General features: G+C 38.1%; 1 protein-coding gene across 1 annotated transcript in view; it reads right to left on the reverse strand.

Moving 5' to 3' along the window:
- The window catches only part of col7a1 (collagen, type VII, alpha 1), a 100809-nt gene that overhangs the window by 13352 nt on the left and 69635 nt on the right, over positions 1-17822 (reverse strand). Inside the window, exons 70-101 of the mRNA XM_073870349.1 lie at positions 17694-17759; positions 17392-17427; positions 17278-17313; positions 17152-17190; positions 17033-17068; positions 16831-16938; positions 16424-16633; positions 16312-16347; positions 15776-15820; positions 15582-15695; positions 14695-14766; positions 14553-14597; positions 13800-13835; positions 10518-10553; positions 10388-10432; positions 10164-10196; positions 10015-10077; positions 9646-9681; positions 6792-6872; positions 6577-6645; positions 6408-6443; positions 4837-4896; positions 4636-4680; positions 4518-4553; positions 4309-4404; positions 3737-3862; positions 3520-3591; positions 3392-3427; positions 847-906; positions 698-742; positions 287-322; positions 134-169 (exon numbers count right to left, since the gene is read on the reverse strand). Of these exons, the coding sequence (XP_073726450.1) occupies positions 134-169; positions 287-322; positions 698-742; positions 847-906; positions 3392-3427; positions 3520-3591; positions 3737-3862; positions 4309-4404; positions 4518-4553; positions 4636-4680; positions 4837-4896; positions 6408-6443; positions 6577-6645; positions 6792-6872; positions 9646-9681; positions 10015-10077; positions 10164-10196; positions 10388-10432; positions 10518-10553; positions 13800-13835; positions 14553-14597; positions 14695-14766; positions 15582-15695; positions 15776-15820; positions 16312-16347; positions 16424-16633; positions 16831-16938; positions 17033-17068; positions 17152-17190; positions 17278-17313; positions 17392-17427; positions 17694-17759 (1926 nt within the window). The remainder of the gene's footprint in view (positions 1-133; positions 170-286; positions 323-697; positions 743-846; positions 907-3391; positions 3428-3519; positions 3592-3736; positions 3863-4308; positions 4405-4517; positions 4554-4635; positions 4681-4836; positions 4897-6407; positions 6444-6576; positions 6646-6791; positions 6873-9645; positions 9682-10014; positions 10078-10163; positions 10197-10387; positions 10433-10517; positions 10554-13799; positions 13836-14552; positions 14598-14694; positions 14767-15581; positions 15696-15775; positions 15821-16311; positions 16348-16423; positions 16634-16830; positions 16939-17032; positions 17069-17151; positions 17191-17277; positions 17314-17391; positions 17428-17693; positions 17760-17822) is intronic.

Genomic DNA, 17822 nt, shown 5'->3' on the forward strand with positions numbered 1-17822 from the left:
AAATATTCAAAATCAAATACGGTGACATTATAACCTACTATGGAATATATTTTAAAATTAGACTATAGTATATATATAACAAACAATAATACGTAATATATAAAATAAATCCCTTGAGGGTGATACACATCACCTTCTCTCCTTTAAATCCTGAAGGACCTTGTTCACCCTGGAAAAATAATAGATGATGTTAAACATATGGATCTAAATGCATGCATTTCCTGACAACTATTTCCTTTTTGACAGTGCGAGACAGTTGGAGGAATATTGGACAAGTGACACGCACCTTATCTCCTCTGTTGCCTTTGCTGCCTGCAGGACCCTGTCAGTGGGACAGAAAGATGAGAAGAGGGACAATCAGCATTTCCTGAGTGTTTGCATGCAGGCAAGCGTGGACCGAAGATGTACGGCACTGCGAGAGGCCCTGACTCATAATGGCTTTGAAATTGCAGTGAGTGGGAGATGAACACATCATAGCCCTGAATATAAAGTGTGAAGAGTACAAAGACTGTGCTCTCTCCGTGCATCGGCTCTCTTGTATGGGTCTATCCGGATGAGGGCTTAGATCAATGAGTCTGATCAAGAGATGTTTTGGGGGGTAATTGACATTACCATGTACAGACAACTGGAGGGTGGTGGTGGGGTAAAAGATAAGCGAGTGCTGAATGTGTTGAATTGGAAATATAATTATATTTACAGTAGCGCCTCTTTCGCCGTCTAGTCCAGCCCGACCTTCTTCTCCCTACGAATATTAGAAAGTTGTGCGCACCATTAGAGGCTGGAAATTTAATGCATCCATGAATCCATGCAAATGCTCATAATAAGGTTAATAGTCGTGGACTTTACCCGAGGTCCTGGGTCACCTCTCTCTCCTCTGGCACCTGGCACTCCTACACCAATTTCACCCTGAATAGAGACATTGCACAGAGAAGAAGAGAAAGAGAGAATGAATTTGTTCTTCAAGTACACTAGATTCTATAGCAGGAAATTGCTCACTACTCAACATAGATAACAATCTAGTACTTGTATCACAACTGAAACTATGCCAAACATGAGAGACACCAGTTTCCATTAGCCTTTAAATTGAAACTGAAAATACTCCCAATGGAAACATGTCAATTTCGCGAAAAGTTTTTACGCTCACATGAGGTGGTTTTCAGGCAATTACACTGTATATTGCAAAACTGCAATGAAAACAGTTTTGGCATTTAAAGATGCAAAGTTGTGTACTATAACCTCCCAGAAACACCTCATACATGGCTGCTATAAAGTATAAGGCGTCTTTCCTTGCCATGGATGCTTGGATAACACATTTGCATCTCCTTAGAATAAAAATAATGGCTAGTGCAGTGGCTGTGATATACGTAAACCTAAAAACATCTGTCACCATGACTTTGAAGGCTGAAGTATAGTCAATTTTTTGTGTATACGCGGGGGTCCGCATACAGTGCGTGTAATGGACTTTTCGTTATCAGAAGATTGCGCGCTTACTGTACAGATTTTTGAAACCCTGCGTAAACTGTACGTGTAGGTCGTGCATGCCCCTACAGGAGAATGTAGTATGTAGCACGCATTGCATTTCGTGCTACATTGCATTGCAAATGGTGAACGTCTGTGTACATGCACGAGTCAAACTATACTTTGCAAGGCTTGCGTCCGACTGTGCATGTACGTTGGCATAAACGTAAAAAACAACTGATTATACTTTGGGCTTAAGAATGACTTATCACGAGATGAAAAGTTTGGTTTAATATTGGTTAATGGAAGCACTGTCATTTTGCAATGGTTTTTATCGACATAAAGAAATATCGCAAACGTTTTAAGCAAATCTGTAATGAAAACCAGGCCACTGTGTGTTGGATTATCCAATGCAGCACCTTATAGAGACACTTTTTAAAAATTTTCTTTTCTGCAAAATCTCCTATTACCAATATTAATATTAGTATAACAATTTGAATTTTATTCAAAAGCTAAAGTGGAAATTATATTCGAATTTATGCAAGCCTTTTGCTTTAATAGCAGGACCCTGCAGGATTGTTCAAAACCAGATGACCCATGTATGATTTGCCAGTTTTCAAAAGAGCATCGTGTATGCTTGAATGGAAGAAAGGAAATGTGACCTTTTGGGGAAAATGGGCTGATGTATTGAATTACACATTGTTTTAGAGTTTCAATTAGTGTTCCAAAAATAGTTCAATTTTTTTTATTTATATAATTTTCATATTTTGTATTTATATAATTTGTGTTACTTTATAAAAACAATATTATCAATGATACATATCGAAATATTGAGAAAATCGCCTTTAAAGGATTAGGCCATTTCTTAAAAAAAAAATCAAGATAATTTACTCACCACCATGTCATCAAAAATGTTGATGTCTTTCTTTGTTCAGTCAAGAAGAAATTATGTTTTTTGAGGAAAACATTCCAGGATTGTTCTAATTTTAATGGACTTTAATGGACCCCAAAACTTAACAGTTTAAATGCAATTTAAAATTGCGGTTTAATGAAGTTTAAACGATCTCAAACGAGGCATAAGGGTCTTATCTAGTGAAACGTTGTCATTTTTGACAAGAAAAATTAAAAATATGCACTTTTAAACCACGACTTCTTGTCTTCCTTCGGTCCTGTGAACCGCCAGCGTGACCTCACATAATTGCGCAATGCCGTAGAAAGGTCACGTGTTACCTATATGAAACGCACATTTGCGGACCATTTTAAACAATAAACTGACACAAAGACATTAATTAGTATCATTCGACATACAACAATGTCGGAACATTCCTCTTTCTCCACACTTGTAAACACTGGGGCTTATTTTCGCATACGTCATCCGTGACCTCTTGACGTGATGACGTATTGCGTGAGATCGCGCTGGCGCATCACAGGACCGGAGATAGATGAGAAGTTGTGGTTTAAAAGTGCATATTTTTTATTTTCTTGTCAAAAATGAAAATCGTTTTGCTAGATAAGACCCTTATGCCTCGTTTGAGATTGTTTAGAGTCCTTTGAAATTGCAATTTTTAACTGCATTAAAACTGTTACGTGTTGGTGTCCATTAAAGTCCATTAAAATTAGAAAAATCCTGGAATGTTTTCCTCAAAAAACACAATTTCTTCGCGACTGAACAAAGAAAGACATTAACATTTTGGATGACATGGTGGTGAGTAAAGTATCTGGATTTTTTTAAAGAAAAATGAATAATCCTTTAAAGTTGTACAAATGAAGACCTTAGCACTGCATCCACTCACAAAAATTTAATATATATATGGTTTTGTGTTCCATCACATATACAGAACTCTTGAAATGAACTATTTATGCAATATTGTGAAAAAAGAATCATGATATATCCACTGCGATATACTGTATATAATAAGTAATATTTACTAACCTTATCACCCCTAAGTCCTGCAAGTCCTGGAGTACCCTAATATAAACACAAGGACACTATTGAGTACCACAAATGGATGGGCAAATAAGTCATGGTATAAGAAATACGCACATGAAAACACAACTTACAGGGGGTCCAGGTGGTCCAACAGGTCCTGTTGTTCCAGGGTTTCCTGCTTTGCCTATAAATCCTTGGAGACCCTTGAACAGATAATGTACAAGTTGAATTTAAAAAGCAAATAGACACTAAAACGTGCATTTTCAACTATGACAGTATTGTACAAATTTCTTTGTGTAATGAAAACCATTGGAAACGTATTATGTTATGTAAAGTGACTCTACTAACCCTTTCTCCTGGTGCTCCAGGAGGTCCTGGCTGACCTGCTTCACCTCTCTGCCCGGCCAGTCCTGGAGTCCCATCCAAACCACGTGGCCCTGGAGGACCCGGAGAACCTGGAAGGCCAGGATCACCCTAGAATAGATAAATAATTTACATAATCACTAAATGTTAACATGTATTGGTGTTGCCCCAGGCAAAAAAATGGGAATTGCTCCAAGTTAGGTCCAAAAATGGGTTTCCAAGGTGTTCTAGGTGGCTACTATAGTAGTCTTCTTTGTCGGTTTAATGTCCACGTCAATGTCCATGTGTGCAGGCTCACATACGTGAGGGTCTGAATAAATTTTTTTTCATCAGAAGAATGCGTGTGTACTGTACCGCCACATTTTCAAAACCCTCCATACATTGTATGTGTAGGTTGTGCCTGCAGGAGAATGTAGTATGTAGCCTAGGAGAACGTCTGTGTACACGTATGAGTCAAATAAATGATACTTTGCAAGGTTGTGTGTTCGACCGTGCACATACGTTCCCATACACGTAAAATACAGACTACTTGTCAAATATAAGTACTTGTCAAATACCTTTAATCCAACAGGCCCAAGCTGTCCTGGAGGTCCAGTCATGCCCACTCCAGCCTCCCCTTTGACTCCTTTTGGTCCTGATGGTCCTCTCTCTCCCTAATAGATTAGCGTAAAAAGGTCTTTTGAGGATACATGCATTAAGAGGAAAATGAAACAGACGGTGTAAAAGTGTCGGTCATTCTGTATCTTAAATGAATGCAGAAACTCACACTCTCCCCAGGATCTCCAGGATCACCTATTGAACCCTGTAAGTAAACAACACATTATCATCCCATTTCTATAGTGTCTGTGTGCTTGTTTGCACCATCTAATATCTGTAATACTTACTTTGTCTCCTTTGATACCTGCCGGGCCCTTGTCTCCCTTCGGCCCCTGAAACACAAAAAGAGGCGTCATTAAAGTAATACCCAAACAAACTTTGCAGATGGGGTATAGAAACTCAAACGCGAGCAAATGTATTAAAATGAATATAAAAACATCAGAATGAATAGATGGATCCAAAGAGAGTAAACAATGACTAAAACTTACCGGTAATCCGGTAAGGCCTCTTTCTCCAATGCTACCCGGCAATGTCTGACCAGGAGTACCCTTAAACAAATATATGCCAATATATGAGCTAACAAAGCAGTAAATTCATACAAAAAATACACCTACAACTAAATCATGGTGAAGTGCAAAGCAGAATCTACTTGTTTTAGGAGAACTGGTACTGTACAGTACTGAATGGATGCATATGTCAACTTGAGTTCTGTTTATTCTGTTTATGTGTTCGGCACATCCCGAATCTTTCAGGGAACATGCTGTATATTTTTTAGATATTATAAACATTTCGGCACAAGTGAAACAGTGCAAGGCATCTCCCGGCAGATTAGTTACTGCTGGAAGTGTTTTGCTGGGGACTGAAGGCAGGTGATGGATTTCGCCTGTGGCATTTATTGTGCTAACAGGCGACAGTAGATTACCTCCCTGTCACGTCATATATATTTTTTCCCAACAATTATCGATAAATATATGGGAGATTTGCAAAGCATATTAGTGGTAATATCTCACACCGAATCTATAAGTAGGGCACAATTACAGAGGATTTGTGTCACTGCAGAGTTACACACTTTAGATTATATTAACTAGATAAGAAACAAACAAAAATATTAAAGGATGTTTCAGGTTAAAAAAACATGTTAAGTTCTATGCATGCTGTATATAAGTCTCACATTAACATGCTTAAGACTTTACTAGGATACAAATTAGGTGATGTCCGTCTACAGAGTACACAGAACGTCCCATTTAACACAAGGTTGTAAATCAAAGCAGTGGTAAAACTAACTTAATTTGTATGATGAAACATACAAACAACAACAAACAGGAGGTTGCAACACATGAAACTAATAAATTTAAACTGCACAAACAGACCTGAAGGTTTTTTCACAGCATATTACACTCATATAAATGAAGCTTAAAGGAAAACACCATCGTTTTTCCATCTTTTCCTATGTTCTTCACTCAACTTAGACAAATTAATACATACCTATCAAAAAGATTGCGTGCACTTTTAATCTTTGTACAGCGCCTCGTGAATGTGTTAGCATTTAGCCTAGCCCCATTTATTCCATAGGATCCAAACAGGGATGAATTTAGAAGCCACCAAACACTTCCATGTTTTCCCTATTTAAAGACTGTTACATGAGTAGTTACATGAGTAAGTATGGTCGCACAAAATAAAACTTTTGTTTGGAGCCATAGGAATGAATGGGGCTAGGCTAAATGCCAACACATTCAAAAAGCCCTGTACAAAGATTAAAAGTGCACACATTGAAAAAAAAAGGTATGTATTAATTCATCTAAGTTGAGGTAAGAACAAAGTAAAATATTGAAAAACTGGGTGTTTTCCTTTAAGGTAAAGTCTTTACTTGTCCGAGGTTTATTGCAACACTTCTGAGTTGGCATTTAACATTGACAACACGGCAGATCTGTAGATAAGCTCACGTATGCAGAGCTATAAAATATAATAATGTTTGCTTCAAATACGATTATCTGACAAGCAGGTGGGACAGGTTGATCTTTACAGTGTTCCCTATAAGGTTACCATGGCAACAACTCACCATCTCACCCTTCATTCCAGGGGGTCCGGTGACAGACTGCAGCACAGAGAGGAAACAAAGCAAGATGAATAAATAGAACAGGATGAGAATTAAAAGCATTGTGACAATCAAACCACACATTACGTGCAAATCCGCATATGAAGATGCCCACATACGCGAATATACACACCTTTCCTGGTGGGCCGCTGTCACCCTGCTCTCCTTTAGATCCTGGGGGGCCAGAGGATCCAGCAATACCCTGCAAAAATGACAGAGAGAAACAAATAATAAGATACTGGACAGAATGATAAAGACAAGAAAGCAAACAAATAAAAGGGGCGAAAAATCATGAAACTATCACTCATATTTCTTTATTAATGCTAAGGAGGACGTCTGAATGCTCACCTGTTTTCCAGGTAGCCCTGGCAGACCATCTTTTCCTGGAACACCGTCTCTCCCTGGGACTCCAGGCTTGCCACCCTCCCCCTGTTTAGGTGATCATATTAAAGATAAGCTTGTTACTCAAATGCAAATGAAATACAGATGAATACAGGTATCCAAAAGAAATAAAGATTGATAATGTATATGAAAAAGTACTGAGTGTAATGATAATAGGGGATAGATAATGTTTATGTAAAATGATTCTCAAAACGTCGAAAACCAGTTTGAGACCCACTATGCATCACATGCGCTTATTTAATTTATTGTCGGCACAAAGCACAAGAATACAAATAAACCCAATAAAAACAACCCAAGCAAGCAGTCATTAGTCTATGAATTAATCTGAAATGAATTACAGTGCATTTTTATGCGGCAAATCCTGTATTAAAACCCTGAATGAATATTTAGAAGGTTTTTTTTAAAGCTTGCTGAAAACAAATCGCGTCACAGTTCTGGCACAAAGTGTTCTGTAAATAATGCGGTGAAATCATATTTGGTAACTATTGCCAATGCTACACATTTATGACCCTGGACCCTAAAGTCTTAAAGGCGGGGTGCATGATTTTTGAAAAACACTTTGGAAATGGGACTCGGGCCGAGTACCAAAACACACTTGTAGCCAATCAGCATGTCTACTACCAAACTACATTGTTGCCTGGGTTGTGTATGTGTGGGACGGGTTTTTAAAAAAAGGTCCAGATTCTATTGGGGTAGGGGCGTGTTTGTTCAGGTGATTTCAAATGTCAACATTTGCTTTCAGAGATTATGCACCCCGCCTTTAAGTCGCACGGGTATATTTGAAGAGTTTGGTTCCAAAACGCGTTAAACGCCATTTTTGAAAAAAAAAGAGTTTCTGCCAAAATCAGTATTATATCAGGTCAGTATTTAAAAGTAAATACTTAATTTTACGCAAAATCCAATATCCGCCGTTTTATTCTGTCATCTTTTCTCCCTTTTTTCCCAAAACGTGATAAACGCCACTCCTTATTTTCTACAGAATGCAATAAATCCGCTCCACAAATTACAGCGCACCATTCCACGCAATGTAAACAAACAATAATGGCGCGTTGAGTACACGGAATCCTAGTATTCCTCATCTACTTTGTACTTCGTGATCAACAAACAAACAAAAGCAAAATAATACTTTGATGGCATTGATAAACCTGTGATGGTTTTCTGTGATGGGAAAGAAATGTAAGCCATCAACATCTAATAACGGGTGCTTGTTCTCCCGACAGCATCAAGTTTCTGTGATGCTAACACATTGACACCCAGGGGATCTTATGAAAAACTTTCCATGATTTTACTGAAAGTCAACGAAAATCGAGCAGGACCAAAACATTTTTACAGCTAATCGCTGTAAAAATGTTAAGCGACGACGTCAAGTATAACCGCAGCAATGACAGTGATCTTAATATGACAAAGTAAGTGTTTTGATTAATGCCATTAATGTTTATTTTTTTAATCAGTGTATACCACTAGTGAACTAAATGAATATAAAATGGCAAAGATAAATGCACATTTATACATTGATTAAATAGATTTATAGCATTTTGGAAAAAAATAATTCGTTTTTATAATAAATCTTTCAAAATCAAGTTGGATTTGAATTTTTTATGTTTTTATAACCTAAACATGCTATGTGAAAGTTTGTAACAGAAAATAGTGGTTTTCATCTTGTCACATTCTTGGTATAGAAAACACGTTTTTACATAAATTTGTCAAAATGAATTTATTGCATTTTGGAACCAAACTCTTCATTTGTAGCAATAGCCAACAATACATTGTATGGGTCAAAATTAGATTTTTTAAAAATCTTTAGGATATTATGTAAAGATCATGTGTAGATATTTTGTAAAATTTCTACCGTAAATATATCAAAACTTTATTTTGTAACGGGATGCAGTTGCTAGGGACTTTTAAAAGGAGATTTTCTTAATATTTAGATTTTTTGTACCCTCAAATTCCAGATTTTCAAATAGTTGTATCTCTGCAGATGATGTATAAATCTTTATTTATACATAAAATCACCCTTATGACCAGGGTCACATTATTTGCCCTGATCAGCTTATGAAAAAAAATCTAAAATGTAAAGGATTTTACAGTATATCACATGAGAAATGAGTGGATACATTTTTTATTGGAAAAATTGTATTGATCACTTTTAAAATGTCTGGGTCATTTTTAACCCATTCTGGGTAAATATTGGACAGAACACACCACTGGGATAAAATTGACCCAATGCTGAGATGTTTGAACCAAACTGCTGGGTTATTATATCCAATGGTTGCATGACAACAACCCAACATTGGGAATTTTTTATCTAGCATGTGTTCTGTCCAATATTTTACCAGAATGGGTTAAAAATGAGCTACAGTAACAATTTTTAGAGTGATATTATATAACTTTAGGGTTGATAATTATAAATATCTACTGGTATTTTCACGGTTTTAACCACGTACCTTTAAGGGTAATAGTGAAAAATCTATATTTGTTGACCACTAAGATGAATTAAGGCATTTCTTTAAAATGATCCCCCAATGTCTGACTACGGCAGATGTGAATCAAATCAAATAAAAAAATAAAATGTGTGCATTTTCCATATAAATGTTCATCACAAAAACTGCACCATTTGCAGATCCAAATAAGTGGCCATGTAGCAGGTGCTTCTATTCAACAACCTGAGGTTAGGTGACTTGCTCAAGGGCACAAACCAGCAATCTTCTGATTACTGAAGCTGTAAGCTTTATCCACTGCAGCACACGCGGGTGTGGAGACTGCATCATAAGCACAGTATTTGTCTGGTACGTTTACTCACCACTTGTCCTGGAAGCCCAGGTGGTCCTTGTGGTCCCTGCAAACATAAGAAAATGCTACAGTCACACTGCGACAAATAAGAGTCAAGGTAAATGAAGGACACTGCCGATCAAAACATGATTTCTATGTAAAGCCACTGAACATCCACAGAAAGGATAGTAGCACTTAAGTACATGCGCTGTCTGGAAACTACAGTGGTGAAATGCAAGGACAAACCAAATACTTTGAGACCCAAAGATAAAAGAGATACAGATGGATAAAAGAGCTTTAATCCAAAGTTACAGAGATTGTCTAGTGATTTCGGTGGAGTGATAGAGGTCAAATTCCTCTGTTCTGCTGGGATGATTCCAATATTGCGTTTTTATCTTACTATTGCTCCTGGAGTGCCTGCGGTTCCAGGTAACCCTCTGTTGCCCTGAGGTCCAGGAGGGCCCTTGAGAAGTAGAAAGACTGGAGTTAATAGACTCTCACGGGTTAGTTATATAATTCTAAAACGCAGTAATGTGCTAGAATACTTACTTGGATTCCAATGCCTGGCTCTCCTTGATCACCCTAAAAATGACACACAAAAATATACATACACACTTTTAACATATCCCGTACATCTGTTTGACCATATAATCTTTCAGAGTCACAAAGACAACAAGAACAATTTACTAATGTAGTTTAATCTACTAAGGCTGAATTTAATTATGACTAATGAATTTAATTCAAGGACCACTCTCACATCAAACAGCACCAACCTTCACACCAGGAGCCCCCGGGGGTCCATTTCCACCCATTGGACCCTAAAACAACACTTGAAGTTAGAAACAGGATTTCTGATACTGCATCTGCATGCACATAAAAATACATTAAACTTAATGTACGTACAGTCGGTCCTCTTATTCCTGGTTCTCCCGGATTCCCCTGCACAAAAAACATGTTTCGTCTAAACAGCAGGTTGGCACAAATTTTTATTTGGATCCATTTTATATCAGGCGTCTTTAAATACTACATACCTACATAAGAATGATACAGTATGGAGGTTTCTCCATGTGATTTCATATGCGAATATTCAAATGCACCTTTTTCTTATGCAAGTACGAAGTAATTAAACACCACTAATATAAAATCAGGTCACAACATAACATGCACACAAACACACGCACACACATGCGCACATAAACAGCACACACAGCTCAATGGACAGGCATACACAATTAGATTTGTTGTTTTTGCAATGGTATAGTGACCACATATAATTATTTTCCTAGTCTATTTATTAGTCTATTATATTTAGTCTGAGTTTTTATGGTTATCTGTAATACCGCCATTATCAACTAGATGGCGCACTTACCCAATTTATAAAAAACTAAAGCAAAAAATTATTTATTATTTTACACTTCGTGTATGTTTTGATAATCGGACTGAATCTGATCTCTAACAAAATTCCTTCACAAAAAATTCAATTATTTCAGCTATTTGCCAAAAATTTTGTTTTAAAGAAAAATAGCCATATTTAAGAGTTTATAAGCTAACGAGCCCCTAAGCTCCTAAGGCTCCTATCGGGCGCACACGTGAAAGCGAAAGTTTCACGCGAGCACGCAAAAGTTTCACGCGAGCACGCGATAGTTTCACGCGCGCACGCAATAGTTTCACGCGAGCACGCGATAGTTTCACGCGAGCACGCGATAGTTTCACGTGAGCACGCGATAGTTTCACGTGAGCACGCGATAGTTTCACGTGAGCACGCGATAGTTTCACGTGAGCACGCGATAGTTTCACGTGAGCACGCGATAGTTTCACGTGAGCACGCGATAGTTTCACGTGAGCACGCGATAGTTTCACGTGAGCACGCGATAGTTTCACGCGAGCACGCGATAGTTTCACGCGAGCACGCGATAGTTTCACGCGAGCACGCGATAGTTTCACGCGAGCACGCGATAGTTTCACGCGAGCACGCGATAGTTTCACATGCGCATGCGAAACTAAACTTTATTTAATTTTTGCTCCATGTCCCCCTAGGGGCTCCGCAATAAGCAGAGAAGACATATAGATAGAATGAAACGTTTTTCCCGTTTTGTCTGTTCTTTCATTTGATATATTTGTATGTTTACATATTTTTAGAAGAACATTTTCCTGGAAGGCATTTTGTGAAAATCACCAAAAATGCTGGCAGGCAACTTTTCAAAAATGAGCTTAACATGGGCAAAGATTCAAAAAAACATTTGGATGAATGACGGAGTATTTCTGTGCCGAATGCACTTTGTCAGGGTTTGTACAAGTTTCTGAATGTTTTTTTACTACTGAATTTGTTGCGCAAGCAGTGCAGGAAACACAGTGGAAGTCCTTATATGGGCACTTCACACGGAATAGCGCACGCCCACACCAACCAAGAGCTGGCAGCTAATCACTGTCACCAAAGAAGTGTGTTGTTGTTTGTGAGCAAAATATAAGCTTGTTCAGCTTCCCAAAGAACCCAGCATTATGAGAACAATGGATGTAGTTTGTTTATCCGGGGTAGAAGCGGAGTTCTGCAAGTGTGTTTGTTTAACGCTGGATTTAGTTGAAATGGGGGAGGTCCCAGTGATAAAACAACTGGGTCTTAAGTTGCAGACAGTAAGTAAAACTGCAATAAATGCCTGTTTTGTTGGCAATCGGCACGTAAATGCATTTAATGTAAATGACACAAACATGAAGTGAATCGTAAGTTATCCAGAGACAGTGTTGTTTCCTGCACAAGAATACGCCTCCAGAAGCTTGGTTTTATTCGGAAAGTAGCTGTGCTGATATGTCTTTTATAAATCTGATAAAACTAAAGACTCTTCAGAGATTTGAAGGATGCCATAATACTCTACAGGTACTCAAGATTAACATGAGATTAGCAGAAACACTGTGTGCTATGTGCACTGCAAAAAATGATTTTCAAGTAAAAGAAATGATTTTCTTGTTTTCAGTAAAAATATCTAAAAATTCTTAAATTAAGATGCTTTTTCTTGATGAGCAAAATGACCCAAGTCTAGTTTTTAGACCAAAAATATCAAATTTAAGTGATTTTGTGCATAAAACAAGCAAAAAATCTGCCAATGGGGTAAGCTATTTTTTCTTGAATTTTTCTTGAATGTAGTGTTTAAGAAAAATGTTCAAGATTTTTTTGCTTACCACAGAGACAATTTTTTTTGCTTGTTTTATGCACAAAATCACTTAAAATTTGATATTTTTGGTCTAAAAACTACACTTATTTTCTTGGATCGTTTTGCACATCAAGAAAAAGCATCTTAATTTAAGAATTTTTAGATATTTTTACTGAAAACAAGACAAAAATACTTAGAATTTTTTTCTTGAAAATCATTTTTTGCAGTGTGAGCTTTACACTGCAAAAAAATGACTTTCTTACTTAGTATTTTTGTCTTGTTTACAGTAGGAATATCTAAAATTCTTAAATCAAGATGTATTTTCTTGAAGAGCAAAATAACCTAAGAAAATAAGTCTAGTTTTTAGACTAAAAAAAATATACAATTTGAAGTGAAATTGTGTGTAAAACAAGCAAAAATATCTGCCAATGGGGTAAGAAAATTTTTCTTGAATTGAGTGTTTAAGAAAAAAGTAAACTTATTTCAAGACTGTTTTTCTCACCCCAATGGCAGATATTTTTGCTTGTTTTAAGCACAAGTTCACTTAAATTATATATATTTTGTCTAAAAATTAGACTTATTTTCTTAGGTCATTTTGCTCATCAGGAAAACGCATCCTAATCCAAGAACTAGATCTTTGTACTAAAAAACAAGACAAAAATACCAAGTAGGCTTTTGTGCAGCGTAATAAAGAGAGCGAAAAATAAATATATATGGTCATCAAAACTTTGCTTAAACAACAAAGCTGGCGGTGGCCTAAGTTTTTTGCCCAGTTCTGTACTTTGACAAAAATGCCACAAACACCTTAACAACAACACACAAACACTTGAACCTCTATTACAAACGTTCACAACATCATACAGCACAACTGACAGAGACATACGTGATCTATGTTTCCAAACTGACACAAATTTCAGTCACAAACACATACATACAAACATAAACTACACACATCCACACAAACAATACAGTGCACACACAAAATGCCCCCTCCCTCTCCCAGCAAAGCAGCAAACACTTGCAGCCACAGAAAACCTACCGGTCTGCCCAGCACTCCTGGGAACCCAGGCAAGCCCTATAGAGAGAGTGAGGAAAGGATAGAGAGAGCAGAGGAATGATGGTCCGATTCAAGTGAAAAGAAACAGAGAGAAAGTAAAAAAGCAGTGAGATTATAAAAAGGAGTGGAGAAGGAAAAGGGGAGACAGGGTGGTTAGCAGATAGAAGCGGTGCTGCATTTGTTGTGTGGTTTATCTATGGAGCCTCAGGCAGGGAAAGTGCTCACAGCAAGGCCTAATGCTCACAGCAAATCCCCAGGCTTTCCTACAACGGCAAGCCCAAGAGAGGCTGCCGCCTTGGGTTACTGTTACTCACAGGTAGGCCTGGTGGACCGGCTGGTCCCTTCAAACCCTGCTCCAGAGGAGAATAAATAAATGTGTGAGCGAGAGCCAAAACTCTCCTAAACTCTCTAAATAATGTATGTATACACTTGACACATATTTTTATAATACATAAGACTATTTTTCCTAATGAAAAGCAAACTGATCATACAGCCCTCTGTAGTTGTGGGAGACTCACCATTTTTCGGTCATCTTAGGACTTATGGCATCTTTTGGTTAAGGGCTTTGTTCAAGTCTTTAACCCCAACAGTAATAGTGCTACTTGCCTTAGCAAGCAGCAATAATAACAATGACAATATATGACACAACATATTCTTGATTCAAGAATATCAATATTAAAAGCTATTATAATAAATAAAAATTTGCAACTGAGTTTAATTTAACTAGCTTCTCACCGGCTTCCCATCCTGGCCTGGTTTTCCTGGCTCACCCGCATTTCCCTAAAACAAAATAAATCACATTTTTATTGTGGAATAAATAAAAAAAGAGAGAGTAAGTACTCTCGATAAGAGCAGTAGATGGATACGGTTAACTCACTGGGGGGCCGTCCTTCCCAATCTCTCCGCTGGGTCCTCTTTCTCCTTTTTCACCACGAGCACCTGAATAGCCCTGAGAGAGGAAGACATCACAAGTCAACTTGACAAGCTACAGTCATGAACCTATAAGTTAGCACATAACAATACACCTTAAAGGGACACTCCACTTTTTTAAAAATAGGCTAATTTTCCAGCTCCCCTAGAGTTAAACATTTGATTCTTACCGTTTTGGAATCCATTCAGCCGATCTCCGGGTTTGGCGCTACCACTTTTAGCATAGCTTATCATAATCCATTACATCTGATTAGACCATTAGCACTGTGCCTCAACAATAACCAAAGAGGTTCGATATTTTTCCTATTTAAAACTTGAATCTTCTGTAGATACATTGTGTACTAAGACCGACGGAAAATTAAAAGTTGTGATTTTCTAGGCAGATATGGCTAGGAACTATATTGTCATTCTGGTCACACTATTTTCAGGCAGTGCGTAATCATTGCACCTCCTGCAGCTATGTTACAGCAGCAAAGTCCTTGATTATAACGCCAGAATGACAGTATAGTTTCTAGCCATATCTGCCTAGAAAATCGCAATTTTTAATTTTCCATCTGTCTTAGTACACGATGTGACTACAGAAAAATATCAAAACTCTTTTGTTATTTTTTGAACGCGATGCTAATGGTCTAATCAGATTCAATGGATTGTGCTAAGCTATGCTAAAAGTGCTAGTGCCAGACCCGGAGATCAGCTGAATGGATTCTAAAATGGTAAGAATCAAATGTTTAACTCTATGGGAGCTGGAAAATTAGCATATTTTCAAAAAAGTGGAGTGTCCCTTTAATGTTTTACACCCTACTCCTTTCAGTCATGAGGTCTTAAAAGACTCACCCGTTCTCCAGAGGGCCCAGAGGGTCCTACTGGACCCGGCTCTCCTCTTATGCCCTGTGGGCCTGGCAGACCCCTTGGACCAGGCAAACCATTTAGAGTGGTGGCAGAATCCCCCTCAGAAAAAAACACAACAAAAACTTAATACATTTGAATAAACACAATGCACAGAAAGACTTGTCGTAGTATTTTTTTACCTTTGGTCCTGGAGACCCAACTAAACCAGGTAATCCATTAGGACCCTAAAAGAGAGGTGGTCAAACATTTAGGTGTGGTTTCCCGGACAGCCATTAGACTAGTCCTAGACTAAAATAAATATAAGTGCTGGCCAAACTGAAAACAACTTGCACTGACATATCTTAAAATACATCAGTGTTCTTTGTTTTGCCTCAAAATGCACACAAGTAATGTTTTTCGTAAGGCATGTTTGTTAAAACTAGTTATATTTCCTAACTAAACTAAGGCCTAGTCCTGGCATAAGCTAATCCATGTCCGGGAAACCACCCCTTAAAGTAGTAAAATTTGGCTAATGCCAAATGCAAGTCAAAATTGGATTTGGCAAATAAAAAAATAAGCTTCTGGCCAGTTTATAGGAATCGCAAAAGTTTAAATCCCAATGTACATGTGACTGTCTGAGATACACATAGAAAACTATCATGCATCAGGTTTCATCAGCTAACTTATATGGTAGAACGTGATGTGGGGACACATTCCAGTTATCCATATTACTCACAGCTGGTCCTTTGTCCCCTTTATCTCCTTTCTCCCCCTGCAACAAAGATAACGTTTTATTTTTAGATTGAAACTGCAAGAGTAGCAAAACATCAAATCAAATATCTCTATACCTTGTCCCCAGGTCTGCCAGATTCTCCCAGTTCACCAGCTCGTCCTGGTACTCCAGGTATTCCTGGTTTTCCAGGTTCGCCTGCCTGTCCTGGTGGGCCCTCTGGGCCCCTCTCTCCAATTGCCCTGCCTGGGGGACCTTGTGGTCCAGGAGGTCCTTTTTCACCCTGGTCTCCTTTTGAACCTCGCTCACCCGGAAGACCTCGTGAACCCTAAGTGTGGGTATAAGGGGAGAAAGTAATAAAGAGACACAGGGAAGAGAAAAGTATTTAAGTTTACTGGATTTTAATGGCCTGCTTCAGCACCGTTCAGCACTACGGACAGCGCCCACGTGATTTTCACTGCACAGACTCACACAGCTCTTTACCAAATCAATGGACCACCACACAACAGACACATGATAACTCACATCAGCTCCTGGAGGGCCTCTAGGTCCACTGTCTCCTTTATCACCTTTCTTTGCATCCCCCAGTGTTATCAAGCTTTTGTCTTCTAGCAATATTTTCAGTTCTCTGATCTACAAAGGAAATTTTATGGAAAACAAAGCTTATAAATCCGATTCCAAAACTCTATCGATTTAGTTGTTGTTGTTCTTAATAAATCTCCTATACCTCAATGCCAAATTCTGAAAAAGCTTTCTTCACGTCCTGTGACAAAACAGGAGAAAACAACATTAGTCATCCCTGCAGCCGTGCATGTGTGGCTCTGCATGCTCAAGCATTTTCCTTACCACTAGATTTCCAGGTCTACCGTCTTCCCCTGGATCCCCCTGTCATTTAAACAAGAATTGCCTTATATCATCAGTGCATACTGTCCAGTGAACACACTAAAGTACATATACCTAAAATACACTCACCACATCTCCTTTCAAGCCTTGCAGACCTCTCTCCCCCTATAAGAATTAGATTATGACAGCTTGGATCATGATATAAAAACAACAACACACTCACTCACATGCAGTTAAACTTACTCTAGGTCCAGCTGATCCTGGGACTCCAGGAACACCCTGATTGATAGAAAAAACACAATGTAACACAATGCAATGCACAACAGTAGCCATCAACACAACCACCATCATTACTGGCTACTATGCCATTTAACCCTCTAAAATTTTAATGCAACTTTATTGGTATCGCTTTGACCACCATGCATTTAGAAAAGTATTAATGTATACTTAAGGCTCAAGTTCTGAATCAATAGTAAAAATGATAATTTATTACAGCTTCCAAAAATGTTGCTGCAGTAAAGTTAGCAGTCGTTCCTGTTACTTACAGGGGCTCCTGGAGGGCCCTGCGGGCCTGGAATAGCTGGTGCTGGATCCGCTTTAACATAGACCACCTGGAAGACAGAGAGGAAGAGAAATATAAAGTAGGACTCGTTTCATAGATTTATTTTGGAGTA

Source organism: Misgurnus anguillicaudatus, chromosome 8 (genome assembly GCF_027580225.2).
Source record: "Misgurnus anguillicaudatus chromosome 8, ASM2758022v2, whole genome shotgun sequence".
In the NCBI taxonomy this organism is placed as follows: domain Eukaryota; kingdom Metazoa; phylum Chordata; class Actinopteri; order Cypriniformes; family Cobitidae; genus Misgurnus; species Misgurnus anguillicaudatus.